Source organism: Calidris pugnax, unplaced genomic scaffold, assembly GCF_001431845.1.
Source record: "Calidris pugnax isolate Ruff unplaced genomic scaffold, ASM143184v1 scaffold255, whole genome shotgun sequence".
In the NCBI taxonomy this organism is placed as follows: domain Eukaryota; kingdom Metazoa; phylum Chordata; class Aves; order Charadriiformes; family Scolopacidae; genus Calidris; species Calidris pugnax.
Genome location: NW_015091101.1, coordinates 641,326 through 664,901, shown reverse-complemented (window position 1 = coordinate 664,901; position 23,576 = coordinate 641,326). Strand labels below are relative to the sequence as shown.

Genomic DNA, 23,576 nt, shown 5'->3' with positions numbered 1-23,576 from the left:
TATGGGCACCCCCTGGGTCCCCTCCCCGCTGGGATCCTCCCACTGGGCACCCCCTGGGACCCCTCCTCCCTGGGCACCCCCTCGGGTCCCCTCCCCGCTGGACACCCCCGGGGTCTCCTCCTCCCTGGGTACCCGCTCGGGTGCCCTCCCCACTGGGCATCCCCTGTAACCCCTCCTCCCTGGGCACCCCCCCAGGACCCCTTTCCACTGGGCACCTCTGGGTTCCTTCCTTCGTGGGCACCCCATCGAGTCCCCTCCCCACTGGGCACCCCCCGGGACCCCTCCTCCCTTGGCATCTCCGGGTCCCCTCCCACTGGGCACCCCCGGGGTCCCCTCCCAGCTGGCAGCCGGGCCTGGGCTCAAAACCTGCCCTGATTTATCCTCTCAGCTCAAAACAACCCGGAGCCTTTCCCGTGGGATCTGTCGGGGGACGGGGACAGGGTGAGGTGGCCAAGGTCCCAACAGGGAGGCAGGTGGTCCCAAACCAGGTCCAAGGACCATGGGTGGGCACAAGCATCTCCTGGGTGGTGTTTAGGCAGAAAACAGGCAGGTTTGGGCTGCACCAGAGCCAAACTGGGGCTGAACTGGCTTCACTGGGAAGCTCTCAGTCCCCCTGGGATCCCCCGGGATCTGGGGCTCGGGCTGTTCCTTGAAGATGAAGGTGAAGATGAAGATGAAGGAAGGTGGGAGCAGCTGAGGAAGAGGAAGATGAAGGCACAAACCAACTGCGCCGCCTCCGAGGTGACAGCGGGGACTGCAAACCCAGCTGGGGACAGAGGCTGCCTCGTTAGCGACGGCAGCTAACGAGACACGAGCTGGCTGTGGTGCAGCCTGGTGTCTCCCATCCCACGCCACACGCCTGCAGAGAGGCCCCACCGTCGTGGTCCCGCCGTGGCCGCCATCAGATTAATTGCTGGCTGCAATTAACCACAGAAACCCGGAGGCAATTAACCAAGTGCTGTCCCAGGCAGTCCATAAAGGATTTACTGCACGATCATGAATAACTGCTGGGAGGTCCATAAACAACAGGACTGTGCCGTGTCCCCACGGGGCGCTGGGTGACACCAATGGGGGGGGGGTGGAATTTGGGTGCATCTTCATCCCGGGGGCTCCTCCTGAAAAAAGGAGGGGAAAAACCTCAGCCAGCCCTTGCCCAAGGGGCTGGTGCTGTGAAATAAGCCAAATTAACGAGTTATTGCTAATTCTCACTCCAAGGTGGTGAAGGGCGAAATAAAACCCGGCGGCTGCAGGAGGGGCTCAGGGGAGAGGGAGAGGGGTCTGGGGGGGTGGGGGGCAGGACAGGAGCCATGGGGTTGATGCTCTGAGTGGTGAGAGGGGGCAGACGCAGGGGATTCTCCATCCTCGACCACAGCAGGGTCCGGGCAGCCCCGCTGGGAGTGAATTTTTTTGAATTTTCACTGGATGGTGACCGTCAACACGAACCCAACCCCTCTCTCCAAACACAAGGGGAGTTTCTCCCTCCCCGAGCCCATCACCTGCCTTTGGTGCCCGCTCTCCCCGGGCAGCTCCCTCACCCGACAGGGATCCCTGGCAGCTCCAGCATCCACCAGGAAATTTGGCATTTTGGCCCTCGTGGTCCATCTTCCATCCTCTGCTGCTCCCCCTGCACCAGCAGCACGTGCAGCGCCGGAGCCTGGTGAAGATGCTGGGGTGAAGGTGGCACCGGCACTTCCAGGACAGGCCAGTGGCCACTGGGCATGGGGGGGACACCCCCCAACCCCAAACCTCCCCGCCTCCCCCCTCCGGGGCTTTCGCAGCCGCTCGTCGCTTCCGGCAGCAGCGCCCGGATCCGGAGGAAGGAAAGGGATTTCCACATCCCACCCCAGTGTCCCCCCCGGCAGGGACGTGTGGGGGGTGGCTTTGGGCCACCATAAGGCTGGCAGAGAACGGCCGAGGTCACCCTGGTAACCGGGGCCAGCAAAGATGACATTTTTACCAATCAATCGCCCCCTGCAATTAGCTGACCCCCCCCCGGTGCAATTAAGTGAGTGCTGGAGGCCGTGCACAGCCCAGCACGGGGCAGAGGATGCCCCTCTGGGTGCTGTGATGGCCACCCCAGCGTGTCCCCTCTCTGGGTGCAGGAGACCCCCATGGGGCTGCCCCACGGCAGCGGCGTCCGGCTCCTCCCGCGCGTGCAGGGAAGAGTTAAACCTCAGAGCCTGGTTTTTTTACCTTCACTCAGGGAATGAGCAGCTCCAGGTGCCCCGTTCCAACCGGGCGAGCAGCTACAAAGCCCCGTTTGTTCAGAGAAAATAACAATAAAAATAATAATGATCATAATAATAATAATGTAGAAGCATTTCCCTGCGGGACGGGGGATGTTTCTCAGCCTGGGAACAGCCCCACGTGCAGCCCCCGGCCTGGAGCCGGCACCTCCCCGGGTTAATGCCCCAGATGTTGGTTGGCCACCAGTGGACATGATGTTGGTGGCCACCATGGCACGAGGGACCCACAGCGCTGCCTCCAGGCATGACCACTGCCTCCCACGAGCCCCCGGAGCAAAACTGCACTGCCCTCGGCACCCAGCACCCGCCTCCAGCACCCTAAAACTCACCACCCCCTCCAAAACCAGCACGACCAGTCGGCAGCCGCCCTCCTTCCTCCCCGGCATGCTCCTCCTCCTCCTCCTCCTCCTCCACTCCCAGCCACCCCAGGCCAGGGGACTGAGAAGGGGACAGGGCTGGTCACCCAGTTTCTCACTCCTGCCAGCCCCTGCTCCCCAGTCACAGAATCACAGAATCTTAGTGGTTGGAAGGGACCTCTGAGACCATCGAGTCCAACCAAAAAGAAAAAAACAAACAAACAAAAAAAAACCAACCCAAAAACCCCCACAAACAAACAAAAAAACCCCACCACAAAAACAACAAACCCAAAACCACCACCCACCAACTAAACCCCACACCCCCACACACTACACCCCACCACAACCAATAATCTTGGGCACTAGAGCATTGCCCTGGTGCAGGAGGACCCCTCTCCCCGTGGTGACACCGGTGTCACCCACCTCCCCCTGCTGCGGGTTTAGGGCTGGGAACAGGGACCCCCTGTGTCTGGGGACCCCCACAGCCCCCCCCTGCACTGCAGGGCACTCTGGGGGTCTGGGGATACGGGGGGGACACAGGCATCCCTTTCTGTCAGCCCGGGGGAAACTGAGGCACGGGGCAGAGAGGCCGAGGAGAGACCGTGGGTTCCAGCAGGGAGTGAGGAGAAGCTCGGAGGGAGCAGACCCACAGGGGCCACCACGAGGTCCCTGTCCCCATTGACCGTGGCAGGAAGGGCCTCGTCACCCCGATGTCACCACGAAAGGGTGACACACACGAGCCACGGCACCCCCGACGTGTGCTCGACACTCGTCCCCCGGCCTTGGCCCCAGCCCTCACCCCCCCGGAGGGTCCGGACAGACCCTGATAAAAAGCTTTTTAAAGAGAGGATCGATGACCGTGGTCACCTCTGACCCGCGGCGGGTGGCTCGGTGGCAGGGGGTGACACAGACGCCCCGTGGACGCCCCTCGCCAGGGGCTGATGCTGCAGGATGAGATGTGCCCCAGGGTGGGCCCTGTCAGCATCTGCAAATGCATCCGTGTGATGAGCTGCCTGGTCTCAGCTGCAGAACGGGGACACATAATGACCCCCACGTGCCCAACCGGGCCCCAGGCTGCCCAAAACCTCTCACCACCCTTGCAAGGGGGCAGGTTTGGGGTTGAGGCGGCGTTGATTTGGGTTTGGGAACTCCCTCCCTGCTTGGGAAAGCGGAGCTGGAGGTGGGGGGGGAGCAGCCGAGCAGCACCCGGGGCAGGGGGACAGGAGCAGGGCTGGAGCCCTCAATATAAGAAGGACATGGACCTGATGGAGAGGGTCCAGAGGAGGGCCACAAGGATGATCAGGGGGATGGAGCACCTCTGCTCCAAGGACAGGCTGAGGGAGCTGGGGTTGTTCAGCCTGGAGAAGAGGAGGATCCGGGGAGACCTAATAGCAGCCTTCCAGTACCTGAGGGGGCTACAGGAAGGCTGGGGAGAGCCTGTTTAGAAAGGCCTGCAGTGACAGGACAAGGGGCAATGGCTTCAAGCTGGAGGGGAACAGATTTAGACTGGAGATGAGGAGAGGGTTCTTCACTGTGAGGGTGGTGGAGCACTGGAACAGGTTGCCCAGGGAGGTGGTTGAGGCCCCTTCCCTGGAGATATTCAAGGAGAGGCTCGACGAGGCCCTGGGCAACCTGGTCTAGTTGGGGGTGTCCCTGCTGACTGCGGGGGGGTGGGACTAGATGGCCTTTGGAGGTCCCTTCTGGCCTGGACCATTCTATGACTCTATTCTCTGATTCTCCCGCTGCCCCTGCGGGGCCCAGACCAGCTCCGAGGGGGACTCAGCAGGTCCCCGTGTCCGTGACAGCCCCGAGGACACAACCAGCCCAGGGACACCCACTGCCTGGAGAAGAGCTTCAGCGGGAGGGGGCCAGAGGCTGTTTCCATAGATCAATACAGGGACAGTGAGCAGGGACGAGGGACGGACGCCTGGTGAGGGTGGGGACAACGGAGGGGGGGGATTTGTGATGCACCAACCCCTCTGAACTCACCCCTCCCCTCCCTCTGGAGTCAAATGGGGCCTTTTTCTGCACTTTCCTTCCCCAAACTTCAGCTCACCCCAAAGGAGCTGCCTGGGGAGGGGGACTTTGCCTGACTTTGGGGGAGAGGGCCTGGGGTTATGGGGGTCTCCCTGCTCCTTTCCTTCCCCATATTTAGCATCTGAAAATGGAGGTGATGGGGAGGGGGGGGGACACAGGCAGAGCCACGGTCCAGGGCTCTGCTTGTGAAGAACCCCAAAAAGAAAAAGCTTTTAAGCAAGCCCCTCACTGCGGTTCCTGTTGGAAATTCCCCAGCTCCCGCCGAGCCCCCAGGAGACAGGGTTTTCCAGGGAAAAATGTGGGTCCCAGACCCCCCCGAGGCAGATACAGAACAGGCACCCGCAGGACCAGCAGGTCTGTCCTTCCACCCCTCTGTCCGCACCCCGAGGCCATACCCACCCGGGACCGGGGGCTCACCCCTAAGTCCCCCCCGGCCCCGTGGGGGTGAGCTGCAGGAGGGGGACATGGGGGGGAGCAGAGGGACTGAAGGCACCTGGGGGGGCACGGCCGGAGCTCGGAGCACCCAGCACCTCCGAGGTCCATAAAGGTGGCTGAGAACAGGAGTCAGCCGTGACTTTTACAGCATCCTAAAGAAACTGCTGCCACGGCCAAGCCATCACCGGCACGTTAAATAAAACACATTGCCAGTGAGGTCATCTAATAGCCTATTATTTTTTTATTTGAACTTTTTACCTTCACCTCTTCCTCCGTGCTGAATCAGCTCCTTCGCTTGGCACTTTAATTCCTGCCCCATTTGTGAGATTGATACGGGCTCTCCTGGGGGGGCTGCTCGGGCGGTGGGAGGACGTCGGTGCTGGTGGGGGCTCCTGCCCCAAATCCAGGACAGAGACAGAAGGAGCAAGGACCTGCCCCACTGCTCGGGCGGTGGGAGGACGTCGGTGCTGGTGGGGGCTCCTGTCCCAGATCCAGGACGGAGACAGGAGGAGCAAGGACCTGCCCCTCTGCTGCCAGAGCTCAGGGCACCGCGTGGCAGGAACAACCACAGGATGGTCTGGGTGGGAAAGGAACTTAACCCCCCCCAGTGCCACCCCCTGCCCTGGGCAGGGACACCTCCCACCACACCAGGTTGCTCCAAGCCCCCTCCAACCTGCCCTTGAACCCCTCCAGGGATGGGGCAGCCACAGCTTCTCTGCCCAACCTGGGCCAGGCTCTCCCCACCCTCCCACCAAACAAGTTCAACCCCACAGCTCAGCTCCATCTCCCCTCTTGCAGGGTCCAACCCTTCCCCCTCCTCCTAGGGCTCCCCTCCCTCAGCCAGAGTCCCTCCCCAGCTTTCCTGGAGCCCCCCTTCTTTAGGGACTGGAAGGGGCTCCAAGGTCTCCCCGGAGCCTTCTCTTCTCCAGGCTGAACCCCCCAACTCTCTCAGCCCCCCCTCCCAGCAGAGGGGCTCCAGCCCTCCCAGCATCTCCGGGGCCTCCTCTGGCCCCGCTCCAACAGCTCCATGTCCTTCTGCTGGTGGTGGCCCCAGAGCTGGAGGCAGCACTGGGGGGTGTCTCCCCAGAGCGGAGCAGAGGGGCAGAATCCCCCCCTGGCCCTGCTGGCCACGGGGCTGGGGATGCAGCCCAGGGGTGGGGGGTTTCTGGGCTGCCAGCGCACGTTGAGGGGCGTGTGGAGCTTCTCACCCCCCAACACCCAAGAAGAAGGAGGTGTGCACAGAGCGAGGACACAGCCCACACCACCCCAGGCACCAGGGCCACCACCTGGTCTCACACTCCCAGCTCATTGGGTTGGACTTTTGCAGCCGCCGAGTGGCACCAGTTTCACCCCATTTCCCCCAGCTCCCAGCTGGCTCCAAAGACTGGGAAGGCTGGGCTCTTCCAGAGCCCCAGGAGAGGCTCTTTGGGAGGACACAGAGGGAGTAAGAGTTGCTGTGAGTTGAGGGGATGCCCTGGGGGACCCTGCCCAGACCCCCCCTGGCCTTCAGGGTGGCTCCAGCACCCACCACCCCTGACCTGACAAGGGGCAGAGCAGACCCAGACTCGGGAGCGTGCCTCTAGGTCAACACTCTTTTATTAAAAACAATTACAAAAAGTTACAGGTTACAATAGTTATGTACAACCCAAAAACTCTTACCAACCACAAACCTCTGGGTTTACAGTGTTACGGCGCCCGGGGGGGCGGAGGGGAGGGCAGCCCGTGGGTCCAACACTTGCTCTGACCCACACCGACAGCGCGGGGGGACATGGTCCATGGTCCCACCAGACAATCTCCCCTGATACCCCTCCCCACTCCAAAAATAACTCGTTTTAGGGAATCCCAGCTGAACTGTGGGGAAAGGAAAGGGAAGGATGGAGGTCCCCCAGCCTGGCAGGACTCACGCCTGGAGGAACACATCCTGGGGCCACGTCCTGCCGTCCCCAAGCCCAGGTGCTGGGACCAAGCCAGCTCCCCAGGCAGGACACCAGGACACCTGGTCTAACGGGACGGCTTTTCCAGGGAAGGTGGGTGCTGCAGGAGAAGGGGAATGGAGCTGGAATTCCCCATCAAGTAGCAGGGGAGCCCCGAGGCAAGAGCTGGCTGTGAAACCTATTGGTGGATCTTTGGGGTGCTCCAGGGTGAAGGTAAACGGGGGGATAAAGAAGGGAAAAGAGGCAGAAGCAGGAACAAAGCCCCCCCTCCCTATTAGGAAGCACTGAGCTCGCCCCATCTCTCCCATGATGCTCCAGGGTGAAGGTAAACGGGGGGATAAAGAAGGGAAAAGAGGCAGAAGCAGGAACTAAGCCCCCCTCCCTGGTTAGGAAGCACTGAACTTGCCCCATCTCTCCCACAGCCTGGGCAGGAACGGGGTTGTTCCCTGCAGGAGATGGGACAGGGGGACAGGACGAGGTGTCCTGAGGCTGCTTCACCTGAAGCCAACCCCCTGGCAGGGAAGGAGGCGGCTGCAAGGAGAGCAGGGTGCCACATGTCCCACTGCGGGGGTGGCAGGGAGCTGCACGGCCCAAAATTTGGGGTAGTGAAGGCTGGGAGCCCGTGTCACTGCCCGCCAGAGGCAACACCAAAGGGCTCAGCAATAACAGGAGCCTTCGCAGTCCCCAGCTCCCCTGGTGGCTCCAGGAGAGCTCAGTGCTGGAAGCCACATCCTCACCTCTGAGGGCAGCGTTGGGACGTGGACAGCCCCCCAGCACCCTCCGGCCCACGCAGGGGGGCCTGAGCAGGACACCCTGCCCATGGCACACAGCCCAGCCCCACAGTCCCCATGGATGGCCACGCTGGGGACACACAGCACGTCCCCAGACTGAGCCCAGCGCTGGTGGTGGGTACAGAGGAGCGAGCAGGACCCAGCTCCGAGAGGAACCAAAGCCCAGCAGCTCCCCTGCCCCACTGCCACCCCGTGACAGGGACACCACACCAGCCACTGCCAGGAGCGATGACAGCCCCACCTGGGAGGGACAAGGGGCTCTAATATCGGGGCAAAGCTGCTGTCTGGACCTCAGCTAAAAGACCTCGTCTCTCGGGGACCTCGTTCCCCTGACGGGACGGAGGCCGGGTGGACAGAGGCCACCAGAGCCACTCTGGATGCCCCTGTGCTCCTGCCACCACCACCAGGACACTCCCGATGGCTGCTTTTGGGCTCAGACAGACAGTAACTGGGTCTTTAACTCTCCTTAAAACACCCAACATGTAAACTAGTTTAAAAGCGTTAATTTTTACCTATTGCTTTTGCTCTGGCCTGCATGGAGTCCCTGCTCTCAGGGACAGGGGCGGGGTGTCCTGCAGAGTGTCCAGGCACGAGTGCAATCCCAGCTGCACCCGGGTCCCCCCAAAAACCTTGATCCCTAAATACCAGCTCACTGGAGACACGAGGGAAGCTCAGGGTGAGGGGAAGGACACCTTGTCCTAACCCACCAAGACACAAGGCCTGTTCTTCCCGCTGTCCTCCCCAGCATGGCTCCTCCTCTGGAGGGCTGCAAGGTGGCTCTGGGAGCCCAGTTTGTCCCAGTCCCGCTGTCCCTTGGCATCGCTGCTTCCCACACGGCTCCCTGAGGTCTGGGCAAGGGCTGACCTTGTGGTTTCCCCCTTTTGCAGAGTCTGCAGAACCAGGATGGCAGCTCTCACCGAAGAGATCCCCAGGGTGGCAGCAGGGGGCAAGTCCCCTCACCCTGTCTCATTCCTCTCCGACCCACTGCTCCCACCACGCGCTCTCGGGGGCAGCCCCAGGACTGCACTGGGATCTCCTCCCCGATGGCTCCAGCCCCCGATCTCACCACCCCTCATTTGTCATTCACACACCAGCTACACAATCCACTCACTTTACAGCTTCCTCCCAACTTTCTGCCTTTTCCCCCCCATCTCCAGACACTGCAGGAATCTACCAGGCTCGGAGTAGAGGCAAGTTAAGTTACATTTGAGAAAAAAAAAAAAAAAGAAGATAAAGATCTACCTTTAACTGAACCAGAAAGATCCTTCTGCACATATCCAACCTACCTCTAAAAGCTTCTCCTAGGAGCCAAGAAGTTCTCTCTGGTTGTGCTACTCAAAAACCACCTTGCTGTGCCTACAAGGCAAGTGTTGTACCACAGAACATCCCTCAGGTGGGGCGAAGAGGATCTGAGAGCCACTGCCTGGCCCCGGGGACCTGCTGGTGCCCTTCAGCTGTGCCAGCAGCAGTCTGTGAGTCCCAGAGGTACCTGGAGGGGAGCCCGGGGAGCATGCTGCTGCGTACGGGTGGACAGTGGTACTCTGAGCATTTATTGCACTGCTTCAAAGAGGTGGAGGAGGAAGAGGAGAGAGAGAAAGCGCAAGTCATCGCTTCACTTTAGCGTCTTCTTTGATCTTCCAGACCATCAGCTCCATGCAAGCTCTGGCATCCTCGCTGGAGTCGTGTCCTTCCACTGGGAACACAAAGCCAAGGACAAGTGTTACTACCCGGGCCCAGGTGGCCCCTCTGCCCCTCGGGGGCTGCCTGCCCAGCACCAATCACACAGGAAGGTGGCCCAAGACCAGGTCCTGCCTGATGCTGCTGGCCCAGCTGCTCCCTGCCCCCTGCCACAGCAGCCACGGGTCCATCTGTCATCACCGTGAACCACAGTGGTGGCTTTAAAGTAGAAGAATTTCCATTAAACACATTTTTTGCTGGATTTCAGCCTGACACCGTTCCCTTGTTTAAATTAAGGGCTGAAGTCCTGCCAGTGCGAGGCCCTCAGGCTACAGAGTAGCTGGTCAGAGAGGCCTCAACTTCCCCAGCATTATGTTTACAAAGAACTCAAAGGAAGGTGGAAAGGAACATGCTAAGCTTCAGCCAGAAAGGTCAATCTCAGCTTGCCAGAGAGAGAAGGGAGGGCACGACATGGCCTTGACAGAATCACAGAATCTTCTAGGTTGGAAGGGACCTTAAAGATCATCTTGTCCAACCGTCAACCTGACTGACAAAAATAGACACCCACACAACAAACAAGGAGCATCATCACTAAACCAGACCTCCCAGCACTACATCAACCCGGCTTTTGAACACCTCCAGGGATGGGGCCTCAACCCCCTCCCTGGGCAGCCCATTCCAATGGCTGAGAACCCTTTCAGGGAAAAAATTGTTCCTAATATCCAGCCTGAACCTCCCCTGGTGTAACTTGAGGCCATTTCCTCTCGTCCTGTCGCCTGTGACTTGAGAAAAGACACCAACCCCCCCCTCTCTCCACCCTCCTTTCAGGGAGTTGGAGAGAGCAATAAAATCTCCCCTCAGCCTCCTCTTCTCCAGGCTGACAGAGCTCCCTCTGGTCTTCTCACACCACTGCTCTGGTCCCCACTTAGCACAGCAGGGGAAGAAGTGAGTACTGCTGGCCCTCAAAGAGGGTTCAGACTGAAACTGTGGCAGAGATTTCGTGCACTGGGCCATTTGGAACCACTGCCGGATGCTGTGCAGGAAGGAAAGATGAGGAGCAAGAGGATGGGAGATGGGGAGAGCAGAGGAAGGCAGGTACAAGGAGCCCACATCCAGGTGGGATGGGACAGCAGACCCTGGCTCTCAGCTCCTCCTGGCTCTCACCGTTGTCCTGGATGATGCGCTTGAGGTAGTCTGCCATCAGCGTCCGCAGAGCCCGTTTGTAAGGCAAACCCAGCCGGTGGGGAAAGACGATGGCGGTATCCACCACTGTGCCATGGATGAGCTGGAAGGGAGGAAGCAGGAAAGAAACCTGGTTATTTTCCCCTCTCCCACAGGCACAGACACTCCTTGGGATTAACCACACTGAAGCAATCTTCCGGTCAGGCTCCCGCTGCAACGCTATCACCAACTCCCACCCAACCAGTCCTGCAAGAGGCTCTGGCTGAACCAAAGATGACTCTGCTATAAAGAGTGTATATAATCTGGCTCCCCAAAGCTCTGCCAGCCCACATCCCTGCCCAACAGCACGTTCAAAGCAGCACAAATTCAGGGCTAATTCAGCTTGTCTAGCTCAAAAACAGGACAGGTCGACCCTTAATACCCTGGGCCTGGAGAGGTTGGGATACCTCTGAGAGTGTCCTTCACGATGGAAAACTCAGATGAGGAACCAGCTGAGGCCACAAAGCTTCTAACAGCCTTTCGACTGCTTCTCAAGAAGTGAACTGAAGTGGGAAGGACGTGCAAGTCAAAACTCCCTAACCCATTGTACATGACACTGCTTCTATGGAAAAGGCTTCATCTCTGAGGTCTAAACCACCCTGAAAATCCCCAGTCCGTCAGCAATGAGTCAACAGGAAGTTTTTAACCAGCACTGGCTCAGCAGGGATGGAATGGGACAAGGAGATCCTGTACTTCTGGGGATAAGGAACTGCCTGGTGGATGGGGAGGTCCTGGGCTCAGGTCACAGCACCTGGGCACACAGGAGAGGAGAGAGGTTCCCTGCCCTCCAGGTCTGAAGTGTCATCGTGCTGGAGGAACTGAAGCCGCTGACCAGGTCAAGGTGCTGCACATCTGACTGAGGCCACAAACACAGGGTAAAACCCCCCTCCTAAATACTAATTTTTCACTCTCAGGCTAAGACAAGATTAATCCTCTGTTGCCAAAACACGTGTTCAGTGAGAGTTAAAGGGAAGTGGATGAAGGCAGCCCCACGTGTTGAGCACGAGAGTAAAATGTGAGGTGTAAGAGAGAAACCCGGACATCTGACCAAAAGATGCCTCTGTGAGTCCGGACGCAGGACGATGCAGACAGGACCTTGATGATCCCAACTCCTCATCTGCCTCCACTCTTCCCAGGCACCAGCTGATGTTGTGTGACAATCCCTGACCTCATCATTCAGAGGTTCACAGCCCCCGCTCCGTAAATCACAGAATCACAGAATCTTCTAGGTTGGAAGGGACCTTAAAGATCATCTTGTCCAACCGTCAACCTGACTGACAAAAATAGACACCCACACAACAAACAAGGAGCATCATCACTAAACCAGACCTCCCAGTAAATGCCCACCAACAGCTGCAGCTCAACACAAACAACCCGCCATGCTCTTCCCAATAGAAAACCGCCGACGTTACGGATAATCCCTCCCGGACTGCAGTCAAAGTCTGGCACCCACCCAGGCACCACGATAATTACTTATGGAGATCAGGAAGGCTGAGGAAACGGGATAATATGGCTTTAAATAAAAATTGAAAATGCTGTCGCCATTTGGAGCTTGCCATGGCCATTAGACCTCGACTTTACTGCCACAGCCTGCAGACATTGCGGCTTGCCGTGCCACCCGCCTGTCACCCTCCGTGATATCCCTCTCTTGGCAGCCTCTGCGATGCTGAGAGAAAATCATGCCTCTAAGAGGCCAGCGCCGTCATCTCGTGCTGATAAAACTGCAAATAATTCTTTTATGATGATGATGAACTCTTCCGAGAGGCCGGGATAAAGGGTGCCACGGAGAGGTAAAGCGCTTTGCAGGCATTAAAACCTCCCGCTTCCAAACCGCCGCCGTGAGTTGGCAGCAGCAGCTTCTTCATCAAAGGAGCTGCAGGATGAAGGACGGCTGGAGGAAGTTCTGCCTTCTGAGCACAGACTGAAGGCTCAGCTCCTGCCCGGCACACGCTGTCTTGGTGACCCTGGACAAGCCCCCGGGGACCTATGTTCACTGTGCAAGGGGAGGAGAGGGCAGCAGAGACGTGCAGGTCAGAGTGACCAGGGCCAGGCAGGAAACCAGACAGAGGAAGGGTCAAACACCACAAGCCTCAGCAAACCAGGCAGAGAACCTCACTCAGAGAAAACAGACATCTTAACATCACAAGAGAAACCAGGAAAACTATCTCCAATGGCAGAGACAATCAAGAGGCTTGGCTTGTTTCTAAAATACAACCTGTGGACATCCAGAGGGGACATGAGGGACCCAGAACCTCCCCTGTTAGAATCATAGAATGGTTTGGGTTGGAAGGGACCTCAAAGATCATCTAGTTTCAACCCCCCTGCCCTGGGCAGGGACACCTCCCACTAGAGCAGGTTGCTCAAGGCCCCATCCAGCCTGGCCTTGAACACTTCCAGGGATGGGGCAGCCACAACTTCGCTGGGCAACCCACTTTGACCCTGGTTGAGCACATCTCCAAGCCAGTCAAAGGATGCTGACACCAACAGAGGACTCTTGACTATATGGCCAAGGGGTGAGAAGCCAATGATTTGAGATCATTCTTCCAACCGGCCCTGCTCTGTTCACCCTCCCCAGTGACCTCCAGAGGTCTGTCACCTTGGGCAGCACCAGTCATTAAGAGCTGGAGTGAGTGACATCACGAGTGACACACACGACCCACACCCTTGCTCTTCCATAACAGACAGCTTCCCTTGGACTCAGAGACAAGATAGACCTTCTGTGTCCTCCTGGTTCTGGAAACAAGGAGACAGAGAACACCCACCGGGGTGGGAAAGAACCGGAGAGAGACGTAGATGCAAGAGGTGAAAGTTACCTTTAGTGCAAATAAGTCGCTTTCCAAGCTGTGGCCTATCAATATGGTATCTGCACTGAACATGTTCAGTAGGACGGCTTGGACATCCCGCAGGGTGATACTAGTGTTCTCCAGGTCCTCTTCTGTCACACCTGAGAATCTGCAGAGTAAGAGCAGAAAGAAGGCCTTCCTTCACTAAAGGAACATCTCAAGACCCAAAGCGTGGTCAATGGAGTTTCACCAAGAGCTGCCAGCCATTCCCCCCAAATTCTGACCCACGGAAGACCATCTTCCATCCTTACCTGGTGTTATAGTCCACCACCTTGGTGTCTGGCTTGACGAAGGTGTCGTACACCACTTTCAGGTCGGAGTTGATGACGGTTACTCTTGTCAGCTCCAGCCCTTGTTTGGTGTAGCACTGCGAGCAACAGAGCAGGTGTGAAGACACACACGTGGCAACCACAGCACGGTGTCGATGGAGCCCATCACCCAAGGGCCACAGCTCCCAAAATGCAGCACCTCCACCATAGCAGCAAACCCTGCTCAGTATCAGCCAGCTAACTACAGCTTTCCAAGGGTGCGTGCAGTCCCCAAATGAAAGACACATTGCTACAACTAATTAAGAGCTAATTTATGTGTACAAGACCAATATGATTTAGAGTCCAGAGCAGAAAGGAAAGAAGGTGGCAGAAAAGCAGAGCTTTCCCTTCAGCCACTTGTATCACACCTTCGGTCTTCCCCAAAAAAGCTTTGTTTTACTTCTGCATTGCCCCTGTCATTGAGCACCCACCATTTCACAGTCTAACGCGTAGATTCCAGGGTACCCATCAGTTGTAGGCAACTTCTCAAAAGTCTTCACAAAGCCATCAAGGCTCTCCTTTCGCCCATCGTGGACATGTTGCTTAAAGGAAAAAAAAAAAGGGGGGGGGGGAAATTTGTTTGATGATGGTAGGAACAAGAATCCAAAAAGTCCACTTCAACAGAACCTCCCACTGAAACAAGCAGAATTTTTCTAATCGTTTCTAAAGTTTGATGAGGACTACGTTTTGCCCATCAGTCGGAGAAGGTCACCAGAAGGGGACAGAGCAAGTTCACTGATGATACCAAACTGGGAGGGCTGGCTGACACTCCAGAGGGCTGTGGTGCCATCCAGCGTGACCTGGACAGGCTGGAGAGTTGGGCAGAGAAGAACCTCATGAGGTTCAACAAGGGCAAATGTAAGGTCCTGCACCTGGGGAGGAAGAACCCCAGACACCAGTATAGGTTAGGGGTGGATCTTCTGGGAAGTACTACTGAGGAAAAGGATCTGGGAGTCCTGGTGGATGGCAGGCTCTCCACGAGCCAGCAATGTGCCCTTGTGGCCAAGAGGCCAATGGGATCTTGAGCTGCACAGGGAGAAGTGTGGCCAGGGGTAGAGGGAGGTCATTCTCCCCCTCTGCTCTGCACTGGGGAGGCCACAACTGGAATCCTGCGTCCAGTTCTGGGCTCCCCAGTTCAAGAGAGACAGGGAACTACTGGAGAGAGTCCAGTGTAGGGCAACAAAGATGATTCAAGGATTGGAGCATCTCCCTGGTGAGGAAAGGCTCAAAGAGCTGGGACTCTTTAGCCTCCAGAAGAGAAGACTGAGGGGAGACCTCATCTATGTTTACAAGTTCCTAAAGGGTGGGCTGAAGGATGATGGAGCCGGACTCTTTCCAGTGATTCCCAGTGACAGGACGAGGGGCAACGGGCACAAGCTGGACCATGGGAAGTTCCACTCAAATCTGAGGAAGAACTTCTTTGGGGTGAGGGTGGCAGAGCCCTGGCAGAGGCTGCCCAGGGAGGGTGTGGAGTCCCCTTCTCTGGAGATCTTCAAGCCCTGCCTGGATGCTCCTGAGGGATGTGCTCTGGGCAACCCTGCTTTGGCCGGGGGTTGGACTGGATGATCTCTAGAGGTCCCTTCCAACTCTGACAATTCCAGGAATGGCAAACATCGCCAGGAATGACCCCGGTTCCAAAGCCCCATCAGGGCCAGTGGCACCATACTGACAGCTCACATGAGTTGGTTCCAAAGCCCCATCAGGGCCAGTGGCATCACACTGACAGCTCCCATGGGAGCAACACATCTCACACCTGAGGACAAGTGGCTTTTAACTTTCAACTTGAAGCAGAATTACTTAGAAGGGGTCACACCAAGGTCTTACAACACCAGCTGCTGGTTCCTGGGTTAGCTTGTGGCTGAGAACACCCAGGTGCAGGACCCTCACCCCAGACATCCCAGTTTGAGCATCAGCATCAGGGGTATCACAGCCCACAGAGGGCAGCAGAAACGGGTGTAATGAAGCACCAGCCAACGTCAGTGTGTGCACACAAATAAAAGCCACCCTGTTCCAAACCCAGATGGTTCGCAGACAAACAGGAGCTGCTGCCTACCAGCACTTGAGGAATAAACAGAGACCATTTCCAACCGCTCTTCGTTATCCCCAGGTAAAACTTGAGGGTCAACAAGATCCCAGCAGAGAAGAGCTCCCCAAGGCACCAGGAAAACGCGGGGAGTCATTCCATGAGTGGCTTAAGCCATCCCGAGACTAAGCTGCTGTTGGCACAGGCACTGCCCCTCTCCTCTGCGACAAAGGGTCCCACCCTGCCCAACCAGCCTGAAACCCTTCTTTGCAGGGGGAGTTTAAACTGGTTGATTTGTGCTGATCCAGTTACCAGCACCACTGGGGAAGCAGGAGGGTGTAACCAAGGACAAGGCAGAGATCGTGCCTCCTTTTTGCCCACTGACATGGTTTTAGGTGGAACGAAACCGCTGCCCCACACCCAGAGGTGATGCCCTCTCGCCCTTATTCCCCAGTGGGGTTTTTGTGTTTGTTTAAATTTGGTCTGCCCCTAAATCTCACTGTATTTGCACACAATCACAGCAGCCTGTGCACAGCCTCCTCCATCCTGCTTCTCCCAGAGCTCGCCCAACAAGGAATCAGACTGGACTTGTGTGTCTCAGGATAGAAAGGCTGGAGAGATGAGCAACTGAGGCACTTGTAAAACTGATACCTGCAGGCAGGGGGATAACCAAACCAAGCATTTGCCTGTTTTCCTGCCCAGGTTATTGCTGCAGGTGCAGCCAGAGAACACAGAACCACATCATTTGAAGTGAACAAGGCAGCTGGGCCCACACTGAGTCCAATCTCTCCCTGTATCCAAAGCCAGCACCGCTCAAAGGCCACGTAGTTTGTTGCTCCCCAGGAGCAAGAGCCCACACTTGTCCATTCTGCATCTGTTTTGCTAAAGAAATGGGTAGAGCAGATCACCAGGCCAACAGATAGTAAATGTTTTTCTCCCTTGCACCATGATCCCTTCCCTCCCTCTGTAATACAACACAACTGGGCAGCGAAGGAAAGGAAAACAAAAATAAATGGGGTGTTTTTCTACATTAGCTGATGTTCTGCAACTGCCTGGTTCTCCCTTGCTGAGAAGAGGGTGGAAAAGTTGCTTCTGTTTTTCAGAGCAGCGAAAGCAGCAGACTCGGGTATCACAAAGACCAGCAGCTCCAGCCTCCCTGGCTCCTGGGGAGCAGCAGGTACCAGCACAGCTCCATCCTGCCATCTCCTGCCACACAGCCCAACTGCAGCAGGACCCAGGCAGGCACATCTCAGATGCATTTGGAAGGAAGACACAGACATGATTTTCTAATCTAGTTACTTAAAACAATTTCTTATTACAAATAATTGCTGTTTTCAATGGCCTCTTCCAAAGCTGAGCGACACTGCGCTCACCAGTAGCCCAAACATCCCAGTATCTTGCTCTGGAGCAGGCTCTGGACTCCAACCTTCAATCTAACACAGGATGCTGGGAAACTTACATGTTTTGGATGAGAAATGAAGGAAGCCAGACCCCAGTGATCTGTAGCAGCACAACAACCAGGAGGCAGATGCGCCAGGATGCCTGAGCCCCAGAGCACTGGTGGCACACGCTTCACTGAGTAAGAGGCCATTAGAGAGATTGTACGTTCCTTAAAAGGCCATGAGGTTTTATGGTCTACAACAGCCAGGCAAAAACATGCAGAGAAGTCATGTTTTTATAGCCCCATTAATTTCTCCCAACTTCCCTGCTGGATGTTTTTTGGAGCTCTGATTAAAAAGGGATCCTCATTTCACACGAAAAAGAAACAGAAGTAGCAGCCTGATCCCATCGGTGCCCCAGGCTCTGCAGGGCACCCTTCAGGATGCCCAGACAATTCTTCCTATTTTGACAAGCCTTGAATTTCACCCCAGAATTCGCTTCCTCTCTCTGGCTTTTGGCCAGAATGAGAAGAAGAAGGGCACACACCTCTGCAGAACCTACAGCCAGCCTCGCTGGCCTTGTATGGCCTGGGGACTTTCAAAAAGTGGGACTAAAGATGCCTCTGGGAGCCCCTTCCACTGGACATGACCCTTTTAGATCCCTTCTCTCAGCTCTCACATTCCTCTCCCCTTCAGGGCAGCCAAATATAAAAATACCACTGAAACAAGTGATGAGGAGAATCCCCAGAGACACAAAGGAGAGCAAAGGATGGATTCCTCCCTCCAGTCAATGGTTTGAGGAGCAGTAATGCCAGGCTGGGAAGCCAACTCTCCTCTTGCCTAAAGGGGAAAAAAAAGCACCTGGGCACAAATATCCCAAACCTTCCAAACCATGCTCAGCTCTATCAAAGGGCTAAAAGCAGGTTTTTCATTCTGCTTCATACACAACCGCTCAAGAAAAATAATTTCTGTGAGTTACAACAGGTTCTTTGGGAAGATTTCGAAGATTCCTCCCCTTCATACAATAAAGATCAGCAGTTAATGGAAAACTAAGAAAAAATTTGGCCTACAGCAGAAAGTTACCTTAGCACAGGCATCTGGGAAAGCAAAAAATGGGAAAAAGGTTTTGGCATTTTGCTGTCAAGGCCCTGAGACTGCTCCTTAGAAGGAAATTCCTTATTTCTCACTTCCTCAATGTTTCCCTAAAGAAGTCTGTGTCTGAGCTTTTGCTGGGCAGCTTAATCCACTGGCATTTGCTTAGAACAAATGAAACCACCTCACTCCAGGCAGCTGAGTCTCCTCCCTCCTGCCAAACACTGAATTTTTCTACCTTTGCATAGCAAAAGGTATTTAAGAAGTACTTGTTTTCCCCTCTTAAGGCAAGCCACCATTCTTCTAAAGGCTTAAGCAGGGACTACACAGCCGTCACCACTGTAAGCAAAGGACAAATGTTATTGAGAGTAAAAAGGTGTTGCTCAACGTCTTACTTTAGCAACCTGGCAGCCTGGTGAACCCACAGCTCCTGAGCAGCAGCTGTAATGAGTTTCCCATCCACCTGGCACTGAAAGAACAAGAGATAAGAGTCAAAGAGAAGAGTCCTGTTAACAAGAGACCTAAACTTTAGCTCTGGCACACAGAGATACCCCGGATAAGCACAGCAGCAATAAAGTGTCAAACAAAGGGGAAAAATAAGTATAGATTCGCACGCAGCAATCTAAAGAGTTTAAGTCTCAGCCAGACAAACTCCAGAAGCCACCAGGATGCTCTGATGGAAAACCCCAGCAGAGCATAAACTAGGTTAGTGTCTTGCTACAAATGAATTCACCCATGACCAGTAAACTCTCCTGGGCAGTGACAGACACCCAGTGCTCCCAAGGGAGATTCCTAAACAGACTGATTTTTTCAAAAGGCACAGGAAGGTTTCATTTTCTTTTTTTTTTTTCTTTTTCTTTTTCATTTTCTTTTTTTTTTTTTTTTTTAACAAAGACAAACAACCTCTGCTCCAGCCCCAGAGTCCCATTTTCAGGATCGTACCACTACTCCCCAGCGGCTCTTTGCGCGATGTCACAGCAGCAGCAGCAGCAGGGCCACCCAGTGACAAAACCAGGAACTGCCACAACCTGTGAGTCTGACAAGTCCCTGAAAGCCCCAAAATGTTCCACAGCAACTCAAACCCCTGGTAGATTCTGTTTCCCCAAAATGTTCCACAGCAACTCAAACCCCAGGTAGATTCTGGTTTTGGAGCTAATATGTGACCAAGCCCTCTCTGAAGAGATGTACCTCTCTGCTTGCGCAGCCTTCCCCAGTGATGGACACACTCCTCCTTGCGAATGCAGTTCCCGGAGGCTGAGACCATGTACTCGGTGCCACAGCGACAGCAAATCCTGCAGGAGGCTTTGGGAGAGGAGAGAAGCAAGAGTCAGGTCACTAGAAATCCCTCACCTTTAAACTTGGCCAAAGCACAAGGAAATCAGAATCACCCAAGGCCCAAACACCGGTGAAACAACTTTTCTCGTTAAAAAGGATTCCAAATGTTGTTTTAGACTCCAATAAAGACACAGCAATTCCTCTGAAAATGCAATCCTGTAGCATCTGCTCCCCAAACATTTCTCAGAGGCAAACATAAGACTCTCGGGTGTTTTGGGTGTGCAACACTGGCTCCAACACAGCTCACATCAACATTCACCCCATTGTTTCTCCATCCCCAGCAAATTACGTTGGGCTCTTAACACAGTTATTTTGAAAAACAGGATAAATCAGTCATTCGTTGGACATCAGCGCTAATGAAGCCTGGTTTGCAGGGGATCTGTGCCTTGTCACTTCTAAATGACATTTGAGTTCTTCCTGGGCACAGCTTTTCTGTAAGGATTCTTCAGCATCTAAAGACAGGAACGCTTAGAGCAGCAGAGCCTGGGCCACCGAGGGACAGGGACAGATGTCCCCCTCCTGCCACCCGTGCCTGAACTGCTCAAGATTCAGAGAAGGGAGGTGCAAAAAGCCACATAAAGGGGTTGACTGTCATTCTTCTGATGTCCACACAATTCCCTGAGTTCCAGTGTGAGCATTTAAGCTGCTAACACACTCCCAGCCCTGCTTAACACCCATCCAGACCATTTGTGTCACCTGCCCACAGTTGCAGCTTTGATGGACTAGCAACAGCTTTAGTCAAATAAGAAATAAAAAAATTCAAAGATCCTGCAAAATCTGCAGGAAACTACAGAAACAGAACCAGGAAGGTGATCTCAGAATGGTACAAAGGAGCTGGCCAGTTCGCTGGAGAGAAGGGCTCTAACAAATACAGTACTTGACAGTGTTAATGCAAGAGAGCTTTGGTACAGGTTGCTTCAGCAACAGCAGGACAAATGTAGACACAAGGTGTTAACATGGATGAGCACTTAACACACTTCAGCGAGGTCTCTCCACGGAGATGCTCAGAGGAGCACCTCGCAGTACACCCTGAGTACGTGTTTCATCCCTGCTCCATCCCAGCCTGCTCCCAGCACTGTCTGAGAAGCACAAATCCTCCTACTGGAGGTCAGAAAATTCAGGGTCAGAAGAGGAGCCCACCCTGTCCTGAGGAAACCTGGGGGATCACTTTGTCCAGCTGCAAAAAGGGCTTTTGGGAACTGCTTGGTCCTGTGCTCTCAAGCAGAAAACTCTGCAATCCAAACTGGCAAGACAGGACCCACTGCAACACCAGCCTTCCCAGTGTCACAGAATGATAGGGGTTAGAAGGGACCATCCAAGTCCAACCCCCTGCCAGAGCAGGGCCACCCAGAGCAGGTCCCACAGGAACGTGTCCAGGGGGTGTTTGAATGTCTCCAGAGAAGGAGACTCCACCACCTCTCTGGGCAGCCTCTGCCAGGGCTCTGCCACCCTCACAGGAAAGAGGTTCCGCCTCTCGTTTAGATGGAACTTCTTATGTTCAAGTTTGTGCCTGTTACTTCTTGTCGCATCACTGGGTACCACTGAAAAAAGACTGGCCCCATCCTCTTGACACCCACCCTTTAAGTATTTATAAGCACTGATGAGATCCCCCCTCAGATCCTTCCCTTCTCCAGACTAAAAAGCCCCAAGTCCCTCAGCCTTTCCTCATAAGAGAGGTGTTCTTGTCCCCTCATCATCTTTGCAGCCCTAATGTCTCTACGTCAATCCATATCCCACCACAACAGCAGTTCATACACAGAGGCACAAAAGATCCTTCCCCAGGGAGAGGGGAGTGATATCAAACATTAAACAGGAGCCAAGCAATTCCCTCACAGTGGCAGGGAGCCCCTGGGTGACTGCCACAAGCTGGAGTCAAAACCTGCACCCACAGAAGATGTGCCCTCCCAGGGGGAGGCCAAAGGCAGCTCGTCCAGGAGGAACCTGACCCTTCTGTGATTCTAATTCATAGTCTTTGGCAGCAATTAGAAACCTCATTCAGCCTCAGAATCACAGAATCATCTAGGCTGGAAGAGACCCTCGGGATCATCGAGTCCAACCATCCACCCTACTCTAAAGTTCTCCCCTCCACCATATCCCCCAACACCACATCTAAACGGTTCTTAAACACAGCCAGGGATGGGGACTCAACCCCCTCCCTGGGCAGCCTGTTCCAATGCCCCACCACTCTCTCTGTGAAGAATTGTTTCCTAATGTCCAGTCTAAACCTCCCCTGGTGCAACTTGGAGCCATTACCCCTTGTCCTCACAGCGCCACAAGCCACCATCTATAAACCTTGTGCCAAAAACAATGTTTTGGTGACACAGGAGCTGAAGAACCTCGTCCTCTAGAAAGGCAGCACCTCCTCTCGCCACGCTCCTCTCCTCCGTGATGGCTGAGACAGGTCATCGCCACGGAGACCCACCACAACAGGAGCCTGTTGTTGGCTCCATGCTGAGACCAAGAACATTTTTATGCCAAAAGAGCTTTTGCTAGCAGGACAGGTATCTCCAGCTGTAACGTATCTAGCAAACCTCGCAGAAGGAAAGAGCCAGCAGAGCTTACAGTCAGTTGTTTTCTTCTCCTCCACAGTGTAGAGGACGGCGCGACCGGGCTTCTCCGGGTGAGGCATGGGGTAACCGTTTTCCTTCAGCTGCTCCTCGGTCATGAGATATTCCTTCAGTCGCCGGTACAAGGCAGGTCCTGCACACAAAGACAAGGCTGAAGCCAAATTGCTTAAGTAGGGGCTGTTTCCCTCACTGTTTTTTGCTTTATCAGACCTCCTGGCAGGGACTCCTGCTAGTTTGAACTTGCTCCCACCGCCTTTCCTCAGGACTGACATGGAAATGGGTTTCAGGGCACACTGACAGTAATTTTTAAAAATCTCATCATTGGTGGACAAGCTGATTTTTAACCTCTTCAATAACCAGCATTAGGTTTGGAAAACACAGCTGAAACAGAATTCCTCCAAAGAGCCCATCTCCAGGCCTTTCTGTTACCAATGTGAGACTTCTTCCATTTTAATGTTTTAAACCCTTTAACCGATAATCTGTAACACAGCCCAAAGAATCCCCCCTCAAAGGCCACCCACAGCTACAAAATTCACTATCAGAAGCTTTCTTCCTGCTGTTGATTTCAGGCTGTTCGTTTCATTTCACAGAATAATTAGAACTTCTTGCACCCTGCTCAATATTTCTTCTTTGGCTGCCACGTTAAACCCTTCCAATATCGCCGCCGACCCTTTGATGTTGCTTCGCTGAGCTCTACAGGCCCTTTTAAGCTTTCTCCATGTCAATTCCTTCTGCTCCATGGTTTCCCCCTCTCTTCTCTGATCTCCTCAACAATTTGCCTACATCTCTTGGCATCCCAAAAATACCCATAACCGATTTGAGCCAACACGGATAACGCTCGTGGCACAATCCTTTGGCTACGATACGACCTTCTTACGACACTCGTGAAGGTGAAAACGAGCCCCGCGGAGCAGATGGGAGATATTTGTAAAGTTTGCCTTTTTAATCTGACGGGCACAGATTAAAAAAAAAAAAAAAAAGTAAAGTAGTGCTTCAGGGCAAGAAAGTTCAAGTAAAATCCAGACAGAAAGAAAAGCCCAAAAGTCAGTAATACCCGAAACACAAGAGGCAGCTCTGAACTGTTGCTGATGCTACATCAAAGGCAAGAGGCAGCTCTGAACTGTTGCTGATGCTGCATCAAAGGGACAAAGAATCATAGAATTGTCCAGGCCGGAAGGGACCTCCAAAGGCCATCTAGTCCCACCCCCCCGCAGTCAGCAGGGACACCCCCAACTAGACCAGGCTGCCCAGGGCCTCATCAGGCCTCCCCTTGAATATCTCCAGGGAAGGGGCCTCAACCACCTCCCTGGGCAACCTGTTCCAGTGCTCCAC

The 23,576-nt window shown here is 54.8% G+C and overlaps 1 protein-coding gene across 1 annotated transcript in view; it reads right to left on the bottom strand.

Moving 5' to 3' along the window:
- Positions 1-7,339: 7,339 nt before the first annotated feature.
- REXO1 (REX1, RNA exonuclease 1 homolog) overlaps positions 7,340-23,576 on the bottom strand; it is a 92,267-nt gene continuing 76,030 nt past the window's right edge. The window contains exons 11-18 of the mRNA XM_014957956.1: positions 22,240-22,377; positions 19,531-19,644; positions 18,738-18,811; positions 14,280-14,390; positions 13,792-13,907; positions 13,511-13,649; positions 10,641-10,761; positions 7,340-9,492 (exon numbers count right to left, since the gene is read on the bottom strand). Coding sequence (XP_014813442.1) covers positions 9,404-9,492; positions 10,641-10,761; positions 13,511-13,649; positions 13,792-13,907; positions 14,280-14,390; positions 18,738-18,811; positions 19,531-19,644; positions 22,240-22,377 — 902 coding nt within the window. The 3' untranslated portion in view covers positions 7,340-9,403. The remainder of the gene's footprint in view (positions 9,493-10,640; positions 10,762-13,510; positions 13,650-13,791; positions 13,908-14,279; positions 14,391-18,737; positions 18,812-19,530; positions 19,645-22,239; positions 22,378-23,576) is intronic.